This window comes from Salmo trutta, chromosome 25, assembly GCF_901001165.1.
Source record: "Salmo trutta chromosome 25, fSalTru1.1, whole genome shotgun sequence".
In the NCBI taxonomy this organism is placed as follows: domain Eukaryota; kingdom Metazoa; phylum Chordata; class Actinopteri; order Salmoniformes; family Salmonidae; genus Salmo; species Salmo trutta.
In genome coordinates, this window is record NC_042981.1 from 15389595 (window position 1) to 15404597 (window position 15003).

General features: G+C 44.6%; 1 protein-coding gene across 2 annotated transcripts in view; it reads right to left on the reverse strand.

Annotated features, from left to right (window-relative positions):
* Positions 1 to 311: 311 nt before the first annotated feature.
* LOC115162056 (actin-histidine N-methyltransferase) overlaps positions 312 to 15003 on the reverse strand; it is a 59268-nt gene continuing 44576 nt past the window's right edge. Inside the window, exons 10-13 of one of the 2 annotated variants that reach the window (XM_029712977.1) lie at positions 13386 to 13552; positions 9701 to 9786; positions 4129 to 4289; positions 312 to 3856 (exon numbers count right to left, since the gene is read on the reverse strand). In XM_029712977.1, coding sequence (XP_029568837.1) covers positions 3179 to 3856; positions 4129 to 4289; positions 9701 to 9786; positions 13386 to 13552 — 1092 coding nt within the window. In that variant the 3' untranslated portion in view covers positions 312 to 3178. The remainder of the gene's footprint in view (positions 3857 to 4128; positions 4290 to 9700; positions 9787 to 13385; positions 13553 to 15003) is intronic. The other variant, XM_029712978.1, reaches the window with a different exon arrangement.

Sequence of the window (15003 nt, forward strand, 5' to 3'; positions counted from 1 at the left end):
GTTTTATCTTGGAGCTCCAATGCATTATGAATGGGGAATTTCAAAATTTAATTGCCCCGAATTAAATGATTCAAGATAATGTTTCTTTTATAAATTTGTAATAGGGCCAGAGAAAGGGAAAATACATTTAATAAAACTTTTTCCCCCAACAAAGGAGAAGAGAGGGAGAGAGAAAAAGTGAGAAAGAGAAAGCAAGAGAGAAAGAGAAAGCGAGAGAAAGAGACAGCAGAAGGGATGGTGACCTTGTGTCTCTGGAGGAGAGGATGGGCTGAAAGACTTATCAAAAGAGAGAAGAAGGCAGGAGACAATGAGTGAGAAATTAGAACTTTAATCTGTTTCCATGTGGACAGTTTCATGACTGTATTCTGTCCTCCATAGTTAGTGTACATCACAACCGTCGGTATCTCTCATTCAGTCAGAGAAACAAGCCCAAAACTGCTGCATATCTGGATGTGCTGTAGCACAGTGTAACAACTATTGTACTTACAAAAATGTTCACTGTACTTAGACTGTATTTAGGGTAAGGGTTAGGGTAGGCACGAACAAATCTCGTGTTGTTGACAGAATGTGAGAAGCCTTGGCTTCCAAGGGTTGGGGTGCCACAGTATCGGTGCGCTAGAGATTTCAACGATGAGTATGACGTTCCTCCTCTCTAACGCCCAGGAAGCTCCGATTCAAACTCCCATTAGACAGCTCTGCTAGCGTTATGTCAAAATACTTTTGTTACTCACCAAATATGTGTCACTGAGCAATCATCATTTAACTTCCAAAAAAGATCTACATAAAATGCACAAGCATCTGAAAAAATACAATTTCAGCACCTCATTACTGCCACCCACAGGTCAGGAGTCTACAACAGCTTAATATAGTGGAGGCATGTTTTCAGTTGCTTGTCAATTTTTATTTTGACATTTTTTGGAAGTACATACCGGTCATAATGGGACTAAACGAAGAAATGTCTAATGGGAGTTTGAATTGTAACTTCCTGGGCGTTAGAGAAGAGGCACGCCATACTCATCGTCAACATCTCTAGCGCACAGATACTGTATCAGGGTAGGGGATACTGCTGTACCTACATTAACAATGTTCATACACTGTACTTACAATATTAATCAAACAGTAATGAGGACACTAAAGTCCAATGTGGCCACCAACTATCAATGTCAGAGGATGCACGTATAGTACAGACGTGGGTCTGTTTGTGCCATCATGCCAACTCCTTGTCACTCATTGGTTGGACAAGGACAGCGCTGGATATCCAAGGTGCTGTGAATTGCTTGGAGAGTGCAATGGTTAAAGCAGTCGGTAGATTCTCAGTAACTGTACAGTAACTAGAAAAAACTAAGTCTTTAGAAAAGCAGCAGTTTGATTTGACCGGTAGAGAATGATACAAATTATGAGTGGATCAAAATACAGAAACAAACCAGTCCATGATGCAGTAACAAAGCGAAATGCAGCAGAAAGCAACATGGTGATGCTTCAATTAAAAGTTACAAAACAAACCCCTTTTAGTTTTAAACTATACAGTAGAACAGACTCAGATCTCTTTGAGGTTGGTAACAGCATCAACTGACAGCTAGACAAGTTATAATAAACAGCGCTAGCTAACACTTTGGAGTAAGGCTAACTTTAACTAGTGAGGTGGTACATATTGTCCCTCATATCCACCATCCATCACATGACTTATTCACAGGGGGAGAACGCAGACACCAATATTCTGAATTAGCTCCCTCCCTCGGCTGTCCCGACATGATAACACATGATAATATTAACAACAGTTGCTGTACTGAAGCTAAGGGTTATTTAAGAGCTTACATCTAACAGAGAGAGCAAACTAGACATCCTCATGTCTCACTGCCATTCAAAGTTAATAGAAAACCAACCTAGGCTTTGAAATACAGAGCAGACATCATAAAGACAAATAAAAACGTGTTGAGAAATAGCGACTGGATGAGAGACCGCATTATCTATGTTGTGTTTGTTTTGTTTCTGGAGTGGAGAAAGGAGGAGTAAAAAACACCAAGGATGTCCAACAACAAAACAATAATCTAACAGAAATGAGTTGAAGTCCTTTCTGTGAGACACGTCTAGGAGATCACATGACATCTCTTGCCATGTCTTGCTGATGAAGAGGTTTGAATTAGTCTCCATTCTGACTGTTATGGCTTTTTCATAATATAGACTATAGCATTAGTCATATTCTTCATCAAAGCCGCAACTCGTCCTCGGGTGATTAAACTGCAACTTGGAGAGCGGAGGTACATTCATAATAAAGTTTAACATTTTAAACATTGTAATTATTTAACGTTTTCAAAAACGACCCAAAACACCTGCTTTTAGTCATCTCATTTCGCTCAATAAACACACTTATTATCCTTCAATTTTCCATCACATTTCAAAATGGTACATTATTCTCAGAGTAGAGAAATAAAATGCTGATTGCTCCCAGAACAAGAGCACAGGACATATCTGCGATTTTGTGTCAAAAGTTTCCTTCAGTTGTATTTTAAATGCTATTGAGTGAAACCAGGAAGTGTAACGTGAGAAAGAGGGGCAGCGATGGTCTCAAACAATGAGCGGAATACACCACTGAAAAAGATTGTCAAGTGAAATTATAGCAGCTGTATATAGAGAAACTACAGTAATAAACTGACTCTGAGGAGTGAGGGGTAAAGCTGTTAGGATAAGATTTTGGCTTGCTGGAGATAACATTCAACTAAATTCAATCTGTTCTTTCTTTCTGTTCACCCTATAGTTGTGGAACTGAAACCAGCGCTGCCATTGTTACTAACTACCATTCTCTCACAGCTCGTGTGTCAATAACCTCAATGTAAACCAGTGAAGCACTGTAAAAGAAAAAAACAAAGCCAGTTGTTCATAAAACATTAGAAACATTTACTGCTCAGATAGAAGGCAAAGGGGAGTGACATTGACTGGCAGTGTACAGTCTGCTGCGGTAGGGAGGTAAAACTAACAAAGCAGTGGAAGGAGGGATGAACCAACCAACAATGTTCAGTTTTTTAAATCTTAATTCTTAGCTCCTTTATTTCTGTGAGTCACTTAAGAGAGACAACACTTACTGACTGACTGACTGACTGACTGACTGACTGACTGGCTGGCTGGCTGACTGGCTGCTGCTCTTCTTCTGCAATAAGGCCTAGCTAGATGATGATTACACCTATTCACTGTTTACGTCTCCAGTTCCTTCTGCACTCAGGTCCACGTCCACTTCCTGTGAGAGAGAAGCAGTAGCCTTGTCTCCTCCGTTCTCCGTTTGGCCTTCTTGTTCCTGGGTGGTAGGTGGGTCAGCAGCGTCTGGCGTGGTGAACTTAGCATCCATACCATCCTCCTTCTGGGCAGGGCTAGCACTTTGGCCAGCGTCCAAGGAGGTTAAGCTAACTTTTTTGCTAGCCACCTGAATCAGGCTAGCGTCCACACCAACCTCCAGGACTGGGCTAGCGTCCGTACCATTCCCGTTGACCACCACCTTCCCACCATCCCCGTTGACTATGAGGGAGGTTAGTTCCCTGGCTGCATCCCCCTGTCCCAGCTGCTGTACCTGAGCTAACACCTGCTCCACCGCTGCCTGGTCGTCTCCCTCCTCGTCCTCCTCCTGTAGTTTCCTCAATATGAGGGGCAGCTTGGTGTCGGCCTCTGCGTTCTCCAGAAGGGAGATGTCGCTCTCCTCATAGCGGGGCAGCGGAGCGCCCTCCTCCTGCTGCTGCTGGAAGTGCAGGCGCTTGGCCTTGCCGCTGGCCACAACCCTCTCCAGGATCTGCTTCTCGGCCAGGCGCAGCTGGATGGCCACACGGGAGTGGAAGGAGAGGTCGGGATTCTCCAACGCACACTGGTCATCCTGGAGGACAGAGGGAGGTGGAGAGACAATGGGCAGAGAGGAAGGGAAGAGCAGACACACACACATAGACAGACAGAGAGAGACAGAGACATAAGGGGGAAAGCAGAGAGAGAAAGGGATAACATACAGAAGGCAGAGGAAGAGTTTGTTAAGTTATCGGGTTGAGAATGGGTCCTGTTGAAATATACTAAACATGACTTTATACAACACTGATACAGATTAGACACGCTGACCCAAAACAACACAGTGAGGTGGGTGAAATCTTCACTGACCTGGGAGCTGGTCTTGTAGGTCTGGAGCAGCAAGGCAGCCCTGGTCTCCAGGAATGTCCAAAGTTTGATCTCATTGTCCCAGCTCACTGGGAACTCCGTGTTACCTAGTGTGAAAATCTTATTGATGGCATGTTCACCTACCAGGTAGTCCTTCAGCTCCTCTGTGGAGAGAAACGGTTAAATGGCAGTGAACCAGAATGGCAGGACCAATATTATTACAGAGGGAAAACACAAGTACACAATTCAGGTCTATTCATCAGAGGGCCAGATCTTTATAGCTAAACAGGTACACATATTTTTAAAGATGTCCATTTAGTTTGGTGACATTAATTTAAAAGAATATCAGACTGAGGTTAAGATAAAGGACTGTTATTCTACAGGTTGACTGGTAGCTAACTGCTGTTTTCCAGATCTTTCTGTTGATCGGCGATATTATGTAAGGCTCGATTATGCTGGAGGGGAGGATGAAAAGAGGGGAGGGTGAAAAGAGGGGAGGATGAAAAGGAGGGGACATGAAAAGAGGGGAGGGTGAAGAGAGGGGAGGGTGAAGGGAGGGGAGGATGAAGGGAGGGGAGGATGAAAAGGAGGGGACGGTGAAAGGAGGGGACGGTGAAAGGAGGGGAGGGTGAAAGGAGGGGACATGCAAGGAGGGGACATGCAAGGAGGGGACATGAAAGGAGGGGAGGATGAAAAGGAGGGGACATGAAAGGAGGGGACATGAAAGGAGGGGACGGTGAAAGGAGGGGAGGGTGAAAGGAGGGGAGGGTGAAAGGAGGGGAGGGTGAAAAGAGGGGAGGGTGAAAAGAGGGGAGGGTGAAAAGAGGGAAGAGTGAAAAGAGGGGAGGGTGAAAGGAGGGGAGGGTGAAAAGAGGGGAGGGTGAAGGGAGGGGAGGGTGAAGGGAGGGGAGGGTGAAAGGAGGGGAGGGTGAAAGGAGGGGAGGGTGAAAAGAGGGGAGGGTGAAAAGAGGGGAGGGTGAAAAGAGGGGAGGGTGAAGGGAGGGGAGGGTGAAGGGAGGGGAGGGTGAAAGGAGGGGAGGGTGAAAGGAGGGGAGGGTGAAAGGAGGGGAGGATGAAGGGAGGGGAGGATGAAAGGAAGGGAGGATGAAAGGAAGGGAGGATGAAGGGAGGGAAGGATGAAAAGGAGGAGAGGATGAAAGGAGGGGAGGATGAAAAGGAGGGGACATGAAAGGAGGGGAGGATGAAAAGAGGGGAGGGTGAAAAGAGGGGAGGGTGAAGGGAGGGGAGGGTGAAGGGAGGGGAGGGTGAAAGGAGGGGAGGGTGAAAGGAGGGGAGGATGAAGGGAGGGGAGGATGAAAGGAAGGGAGGATGAAAGGAAGGGAGGATGAAAAGGAGGGGACATGAAAGGAGGGGAGGGTGAAAGGAGGGGAGGGTGAAAGGAGGGGACATTAAAGGAGGGGAGGGTGAAAGGAGGGGACATGAAAGGAGGGGACATGAAAGGAGGGGAGGATGAAAAGGAGGGGACATGAAAGGAGGGGAGGGTGAAAGGAGGGGAGGGTGAAAGGAGGGGAGGGTGAAAAGAGGGAGGGTGAAAAGAGGGGAGGGTGAAAAGAGGGGAGGGTGAAAAGAGGGAAGAGTGAAAAGAGGGGAGGGTGAAAGGAGGGGACATGAAAGGAAGGGAGGGTGAAAAGAGGGGAGGGTGAAAGAGGGGAGGGTGAAGGGAGGGGAGGGTGAAGGGAGGGGAGGGTGAAGGGAGGGGAGGGTGAAAGGAGGGGAGGGTGAAAGGAGGGGAGGATGAAGGGAGGGGAGGATGAAGGGAGGGGAGGATGAAAGGAAGGGAGGATGAAGGGAGGGGAGGGTGAAAGGAGGGGAGGATGAAGGGAGGGGAGGATGAAGGGAGGGGAGGATGAAGGGAGGGGAGGATGAAAGGAGGGGAGGATGAAGGGAGGGGAGGGTGAAAGGAGGGGAGGATGAAGGGAGGGGAGGATGAAGGGAGGGGAGGATGAAGGGAGGGGAGGGTGAAAGGAGGGGAGGATGAAAAGAGGGGAGGGTGAAAGGAGGGGAGGGTGAAAGGAGGGGAGGGTGAAGGGAGGGGAGGATGAAGGGAGGGGAGGATGAAGGGAGGGGAGGATGAAGGGAGGGGAGGGTGAAAGGAGGGGAGGATGAAAGGAGAGGAGGGTGAAAAGAGGAGGGTGAAAAGAGGAGGGTGAAAAGAGGGAAGGGTGAAAAGAGGGGAGGGTGAAGGGAGGGGAGGGTGAAGGGAGGGGAGGGTGAAGGGAGGGGAGGGTGAAAAGAGGGGAGGGTGAAAAGAGGGGAGGGTGAAGAGGGGAGGGTGAAAAGAGGGGAGGGTGAAGGGAGGGGAGGGTGAAGGGAGGGGAGGGTGAAAGAGGGGAGGGTGAAAAGAGGGGAGGGTGAAGAGGGGAGGGTGAAAAGAGGGGAGGGTGAAAAGAGGGGAGGATGAAAGGAGGGGAGGATGAAAGGAGGGGAGGATGAAAGGAGGGGAGGATGAAAGGAGGGGAGGGTGAAAGGAGGGGGGATGAAGGGAGGGGAGGGTGAAAGGAGGGGAGGATGAAAGGAGGGGACATGAAAGGAGGGGAGGGTGAAAGAGGGGAGGGTGAAAAGAGGGGAGGGTGAAATGAGGGGAGGGTGAAAAGAGGGGAGGGTGAAAGAGGGGAGGGTGAAGGGAGGGGAGGGTGAAGGGATGGGAGGGTGAGGGGAGGGTGAAGGGAGGGGAGGGTGAGGGGAGGGTGAAGGGAGGGGAGGGTGAAGGGAGGGGAGGATGAAAAGAGGGGAGGATGAAAAGAGGGGAGGGTGAAGGGAGGGGAGGGTGAAAGGAGGGGAGGATGAAAGGAGGGGAGGATGAAAGGAGGGGAGGATGACTGCCTAATATGTTCAAACGCTACACAAAGGCACAACATGCGCAAACACACACACACACACACAGTAAAAAAGCTATACTGCAACGATCCCACTCCTATTCATAAAGGGGGCGATAGCAAAGTCTGTTATTTTTGTCTTTTCATTTTGTAAAAGCAAGGATAAGTTGCCTTCCCTTACTAGTAGTACCTAGCTGGCAGCCTGGCTAGCAGCCTGGCTAAAAACATAGCAACTAGCGACTTTCACTCGAGTCATTTTCTATTAAGGTATTTTTACTTTTACTCAAGTATGATAGGGGGGAACCTTCACCATCTCTGTACACCACACATTTATCTGTAAGGTCCCTCAGTCAAGCAGTGAATTTCAGAAAAAGATTCAACCACAAAGGTTTTCTATTGCCCCGCAAAGAAGGGCACCTATTGGTAGATGGGTAGAAATAAAATAAAACAAGGCAACGTAGCTGCTTACCAAGATGACATTGAATGTTCGAGTGGCTTAGTTATAGTTTTGACTTAAAATCGTCTTGAAAATTCTATGGCAAGACTTGAAAATGTCTGTCTCACAATGATTAACAACCAACTTGACAGAGCTTGAAGAATAAAAAAAATAAATGTGCAAATATTGTACAATCCAGGTGTGCAAAAGCTCTTTGAGACTCTGTAATCGGTGCCAAAAGGTGATTTTAACACGGGGTTGAATACTTATCTAATCAAGACTGTGTTGTATTTTTCATAAATGATTTACAAATGTTAGAATTTTTCATCCACTTTTACAGAGTATTTTGTGTAGATCGTTGCCACAAAAACAAATAAATAAATGTAAAAAAAAATAAATAATTAAAATCGACCAAGTCGTCGTCTGTTCTTTCGTCCATCGATTGGTCAATTTTTTTTTAACATGTATTATTCAATATGTTGACACGTCCTATGTGTTTTAATCAAATGAACTATATTCACTGAGCTTGTCTGATGCTTTATTAAGCACACTGTTTGATTAAATAATTAAGACACAAATAACTAGAGGGAGTCCGACCAGCAATTGATTTGATTGTGCTGGGCTCAGACTTGCTGCGCTGTGTTAAAAAAGACAGCGAGTGACTGACTAGAACCCGTTGTCTCTCTCTCCCCCCTGCTGTAGCGACCACCACAGAACATCAAAGTGTTTATCGAGCTGTCCGTGTTGCTGAAACTGCAAGATAATTACAGCTATTTCTGACTGAAAAGTTCTGTTACCGAAATCACCAATTTGTTTAGGAAAAACTTTCCCTATTCCCTCAACCCTTGCTCTATTTACATGACACATATATGCATCGCATACACGTGACCAAAGACCTAATCGCATGGGACTAGTATTACTAGAGAACGTTGGTTATGTAATTATTACTCCAGAATGGCCATTATTTCAGATGACGATTCCGGCGGGATATTTTTTTTCTCTTCTAAACTGTAATTGTTTTTTTTTCAATAAATTGACAGTTATGATGGAAGCTTGGAGGTTTTTGTTCTAGGCGTCAAGATACTGTATTTCAACATGTCCAGGTGACAGGGCAACACTGATACCTCCAGCTTGGTTCCCAAGTTTCTAAACCATACCAAAGCAGCTTTCCTATAGTGTCACCATATTATTGGAATTGAGGAAGTGTGGTATAATATCCTAATGATTATGATCAATCTGCAGTACGTCCTAAATGCCCCCCAGCCTTCAGATGTGAGCTAAACAGTGCAATTGCACTTGAGACACCTTTTAAGGCTATGGATGAGAAAGTGAACTCATCATTTCCAAAACGTTCAGGTCAGTTGTATGCTGCTCTGCGATCTATTAACAGCAAGGGTTGCATTAAATAGACTCTGAGTTTGCTTTAGCCTGCCTGGAGTGCCAGGACTTTTCCCATTAAACAAGTTAGCCGATCAAGTAAAGTATTTTAAATGATTTGTATTTGAATCCTGGTCTGCCTAGCTTCTAGCCGGAGGATGCTAGCCTGGCACAGTGGGATTTATGTCACCAGTCACTGGCGTGTTTCAACATGTGAATTCATATTTTTCAGACCCTCTGAATGTGGATAACTCCCAATTCACATCTGGTGTCCTGCCGTGTGTGTGTGTGTGTGTGTGTGTGTGTGTGTGTGAGAGAGAGAGAGAAAGAGACAGACAGACACACAGAGAGAGAAAGAGACAGACAGACACACAGAGAGAGAAAGAGACAGACACACACAGAGAGAGAAAGAGACAGACACACACAGAGAGAGAAAGAGAGACACACACAGAGAGAGAAAGAGAGACACACACAGAGAGAAAGAGACACACAGAGAGAAAGAGACACAGAGAGAAAGAGACACACACAGAGAGAAAGAGACACACAGAGAGAGAGAGACACACACAGAGAGAGAAAGAGACACACACAGAGAGAGAAAGAGACACACAGAGAGAGAAAGAGAGACACACAGAGAGAGAAAGAGAGACACACAGAGAGACACACAGAGAGAAAGAGAGACACAGAGAGAGAAAGAGAGACACAGAGAGAGAAAGAGAGACACAGAGAGAGAAAGAGAGACACACAGAGAGAGACACAGAGAGAGAGACACACAGAGAGAGAGAGAGACACACACAGAGAGAGAGACACACAGAGAGAGAGACATACAGAGAGAGAGAGGGAGACACACAGAGAGAGAGAGGGAGACACACAGAGAGAGAAAGAGACAGACACATAGAGAGGGATAGAGAGAGAGTGTGTGTCTTACCCTCAGTCATACAGAAGACTCTGAGGAAGGCTAGTAGCTGGGCAGAGATTGGAGGATCGCTGCAGTGCAGGGCAAAGATACTGGACCTGATGAGGGGGGGAGAGAGAGGCAGAGGGCAAGAGAAAGAGTGAAAAAGAAACATCATAGTACAGACAACTTCTCCAATTCACATTACCCTTTGCACACACAGATATGACCTCATAAAGCTAGACCAGTAGACCCCACAAGACCTTGTTGCCCCAACCCTCCCCGTACGCCTTACGGAAAAAAAACCTTCCACAACGAATCCCATCTAAAACCCTGATTAGTGGTTTGGTAGGTACAGTAGATGTTAATGGTGGCCAGTGGCCCACAATTAACCCAGGCCCACTCACGTTTAGCATGGAGGCCGAACCATGATCCCCTGATGCAATTTTAATATCCACCCAATCAATTACTAGCGAGAGAGTGAATGAGCGAGAGACAGAGAGACCACTACACCACGGGTGCTGACTTCGGTTCCAGCCAAGCAGAATCGTTTTTGGGGCTTTAGTCATTTGAAATCTAACCAGAATAAACATTGCATCATTGTCTCAGAATAGGTCTCTATACCATGAGAGAACCTTTCTATCCCCCCCTTGACATTTCCATCAACAGGAAGCGTAATCATTTTATCATTACATTAATATCATGCAGCCCTCCCCCTCTGTCATTTTAAACACTTTTTAATCTCTTATTGATGGGGCATTCTGGAAATTAGATTAGAAAGCCTTTGTTGAACTGAAATTGGTACTTAATGCAGGTATAACAAAGGATGTGTTATTTTCCAAATCACATACAATTTGTCTGATGATTTAGGCATATGTACTTTGGATGGTGCCCTCATTGATTGTGTCCCCACTTATAAATATCTGGGCATCTGAATGGATAAAAAGCTCTCTTTTAAAAAGCATGTTGAGTAGTTAAGAAATGAAGAATTAAAATAGGCTTCTTCTATAGGAACTGGTCCGGTCTCATTAAAGAGCAGAAAACTAAGTCAATAACCAGAATGAACGTTGGCTGAATGATTATGGCAATATCGTCTATATGAATGCAGCTGCCACTGTATTGATGCCATTGGACGAACTGTATCATAGTGCATTGCGCTTTATTGCGGGCGATGTTTCAGTAGACATCATTGCATTTTGTATCAGAAAGTAGGCTGGCCCTCTTTGAAGTCTCATAGATCGATGCAATGTGCTCTTTTTGTCTAGAAAGCCTTCTTGCATAAACCTCCGCTATACCTAACTTCAAACCTAACATTCAGACATATGAGTTACCAGACCCAGACTCTGGGATGGCTAACCCTGCAGATCAATCTCCACCAAGTTAGATAAATATGCTTTCAGTTTCTTAGCACCTCTCAGGTGGAATGATCTCCGGAGTTTGTACCTCTAGGCCGATGGCCTTTTAACTGAAGAATGTGTGTTTCATATGATTTTTTTTTAGCTTTTCGTGTATTGTGTAATTTTTGTGTATATACTATCGATATGTATTGTGTAATTTTTGTGTATATACTGTCGATATGTATTGTGTAATTTTTGTGTATATACTGTCGATATGTATTGTGTAATTTTTGTGTATATACTGTCGATATGTATTGTGTAATTTTTGTGTATATACTGTCGATATGTATTGTATAATTGATGTATATATACACACACCGTAGATATGTATAGTATAATTGATGTGTATAGACCGTAGATATGTATAGTGTAATTGATGTGTATATACCGTAGATATGTATAGTGTAATTGACGTGTATATACAGTAGATATGTATTGTGTAATTGATGTGTATATACAGTAGATATGTATAGTGTAATTGATGTGTATATACAGTAGATATGTATAGTGTAATTGATGTGTATATACAGTAGATATGTATAGTGTAATTGATGTGTATATACCGTAGATATGTATAGTGTAATTGATGCTTGCAAGCTGAAGAACACCATCCCAACCATGAAGCACGGGGGTGGCAGCATCATGTTGTGGGGGTGCTTTGCTGCAGGAGGGACTGGTGCACTTCACAAAATAGATGGCATCATGAGGCAGGAAAATTATGTGGATATATTGAAGCAACATCTCAAGACATCAGTCAGGAAGTTAAAGCTTGGTCACAAATGGGTCTTCCAAATGGACAATGACCCCAAGCATACTTCCAAAGTCGTGGCAAACTGGCTTAAGGACAACAAAGTCAAGGTATTGAAGTGGCCATCACAAAGCCCTGACCTCAATCCTATAGAACATTTGTGGGCTGAACTGAAAAACCGTGTGTGAGCAAGAAGGCCTACAAACCTGATTCAAGGTACACCAGCTCTGTCAGGAGGAATGGGCCAGAATTCACCCAACTTATTGTGGGAAGCTTGTGGAAGGCTACCCAAAACGTTTGACCCAAGTTAAACAATTTAAAGGCAATGCTACCAAATACTAATTGAGTATATGTAAACTTCTGACCCACTGGGAATGTGATGAAAGAAATAAAAGCTGAAATAAATAATTCTCTCTACTATTATTCTGACATTTCACATTCTTAATATAAAGTGGTGATCCTAACTGACCTAAGACAGGGAATTTTTACTCGGATTAAATGTCAGGAATTGTGAAAAATTTATTATTTAGCTAAGGTGTATGTAAACTCCCGACTTCAACTGTATAGTGTAATTGACGTGTATATACAGTAGATATGTATAGTGTAATTGATGTGTATATACCGTAGATATGTATAGTGTAATTGACGTGTATATACAGTAGATATGTATAGTGTAACTGACGTGTATATACAGTAGATATGTATAGTGTAATTGACGTGTATATACAGTAGATATGTATAGTGTAATTGACGTGTATATACAGTAGATATGTATAGTGTAATTGACGTGTATATATTAGTGTAACTGACGTGTATATACAGTAGATATGTATAGTGTAACTGACGTGTATATACAGTAGATATGTATAGTGTAATTGACGTGTATATACAGTAGATATGTATAGTGTAATTGACGTGTATATACAGTAGATATGTATAGTGTAATTGACGTGTATATACAGTAGATATGTATAGTGTAATTGACGTGTATATACAGTAGATATGTATAGTGTAATTGACGTGTATATACAGTAGATATGTATAGTGTAATTGATGTTTATTGATGTGTTCATGCAGGTGGTATCATCAGGACTCCCTGCTTCAATAAAGGTTGAATAAAAATAAGATCTATGAAGAAGACGGATGAAAGGAGTTGTGAGCCACATCGGGCTCTGGTCAAATGTAGTGCACTATAAAGGAATAGGCTGACGTTTGAGACACAGCCTTAGTCTCCCAGTGTAGCCTTTGTTTTAATAGTAAACTCTCCTCTCCTGAATCCACTAGCTCTGGGTAATGTAATAGTAATGCTGCTAGACTAGAGCGGGCCTCAGTAATGTGTTTGCAGTGTAATAATATCGGCCATGTCCTGCCAATTGTCACATTGATCAATTCACTGAAATGCAGGAAAATATTGCCTTCCTGAAATTACCTCCATCTCTGACATAATTGAGAGATTCCATCTATTTCTCTCTCTCTCTACCCCTCTTCTCTCTCCCAGTTTCCCTCCCAACCACGGTCTCTCCCTCCCTACTTATGAGTGGGATCCTGTGTGTATGCGTGTCTCTCTACTTACGAGGGGATGCCAGCGCGGGCCAGCACCTCCGCCTTCATGGCATACAGCCGTTCACTCTTGGACACCCCCAGTTTGATCTTGACTCTGTCATGGGCATTCTCCTGGAAGAAGAAGCCATTGTGGATCACAAACTCAGCGTTGGATCGCGTCCCGTAGAAGATGTAGATCTGAGGACAGAGAAGAGGAGAACAGCCACTCAACATAAAAGGGGTAATTCAGTATTTTACAACTTAAATCTTAGCTCCTTCCTCCCCCTGCAGAACGTACATGGGCCAGGAGTAACTGTAATGCATGGTGTAGTTTTTCTTTAAACAGACACTACAAACTTCCCTAGATAGCTGAACTTCCCCTTTATCATCTGACTCCAACTCAACCGCTAAAAAGGTTATTGTACATCGGTATGGGTTGGCTCAGCAATGTGGTGAACATTCCACCTCCTATTCCCTCTGTACCATTTTCCCTCATAACCATGATATCATGTCTGATCTAGTGGAAGCTTCACAGGAGCACAGAGAATCCCCACACCACACCACTCGCGTATGGCTCCAACATATTACATCCGCATTTACAGATAGCAGAAGGGAACAGGTGAGAGGGAAAGCTGGAGAAAGCAGTAGGGGCAGGGGACAGATAGGAGGAGGAGTGATAAAGCTTAGTAGGTAAATGTAGCTTAGTGGTTTGTGTCTCTGTGAGCTCAGGCCGAGTCTCCATCTCAAATGCCTTTTCCCTATGTAGTGCACTACTTTTGACCAGGGCCCATAGGCCTGTAGTGCACCATATATGGAATAGGGTGCTATTTGGGACACACCCTCTGTGAGCTCAGGGCACTTTGGCCGGATGGTGATATCTGCCAGAGGAATCGTGGGATCAAGCGCTCCATTCCCCATCCCCTACCCCCTGCTGTCTCTGAATCTTATCAAATAATTCCCATTCTAAAGAGAAAGAGGTGGACTTCCATACTGTAGGGAGGGGGAGCACCAGAGGGAGCAATAGAGGTTGGTTGTGTGGCGATTCTCCAGCCTTCTCCCAAAGTATGGATTTAACAACTGTGGAAACTTCCTCCAGGCAATGCTTACACCAATTACTCAAACCTCCCTCCAGGCAATGCTTACACCAATTACTCAAACCTCCCTCCAGGCAATGCTTACACCAATTACTCAAACCTCCCTCCAGGCAATGCTTACACCAATTACTCAAACCTCCCTCCAGGCAATGCTTACACCAATTACTCAAACCTCCCTCCAGGCAATGCTTACACCAATTACTCAAACCTCCCTTCAGGCAATGCTTACACCAATTACTCAAACCTCCCTCCAGGCAATGCTTACACCAATTACTCAAACCTCCCTCCAGGCAATGCTTACACCAATTACTCAAACCTCCCTTCAGGCAATGCTTACACCAATTACTCAAACCTCCCTCCAGGCAATGCTTACACCAATCTTATGAAACTCCCTCCAGCCAATGCTTACACCAATCCTATACTTTTAAATCCATGACAGGGAAAGTGCATACTTCTGTAAAAGGTGGAGAATCGTGATGCTGCCAGTGAGTAAGTGACAGGGAGGGAGGGAGTGAAACAATAACACGCTGCTTTGGAGCCTGGCTAGGTCCAGCT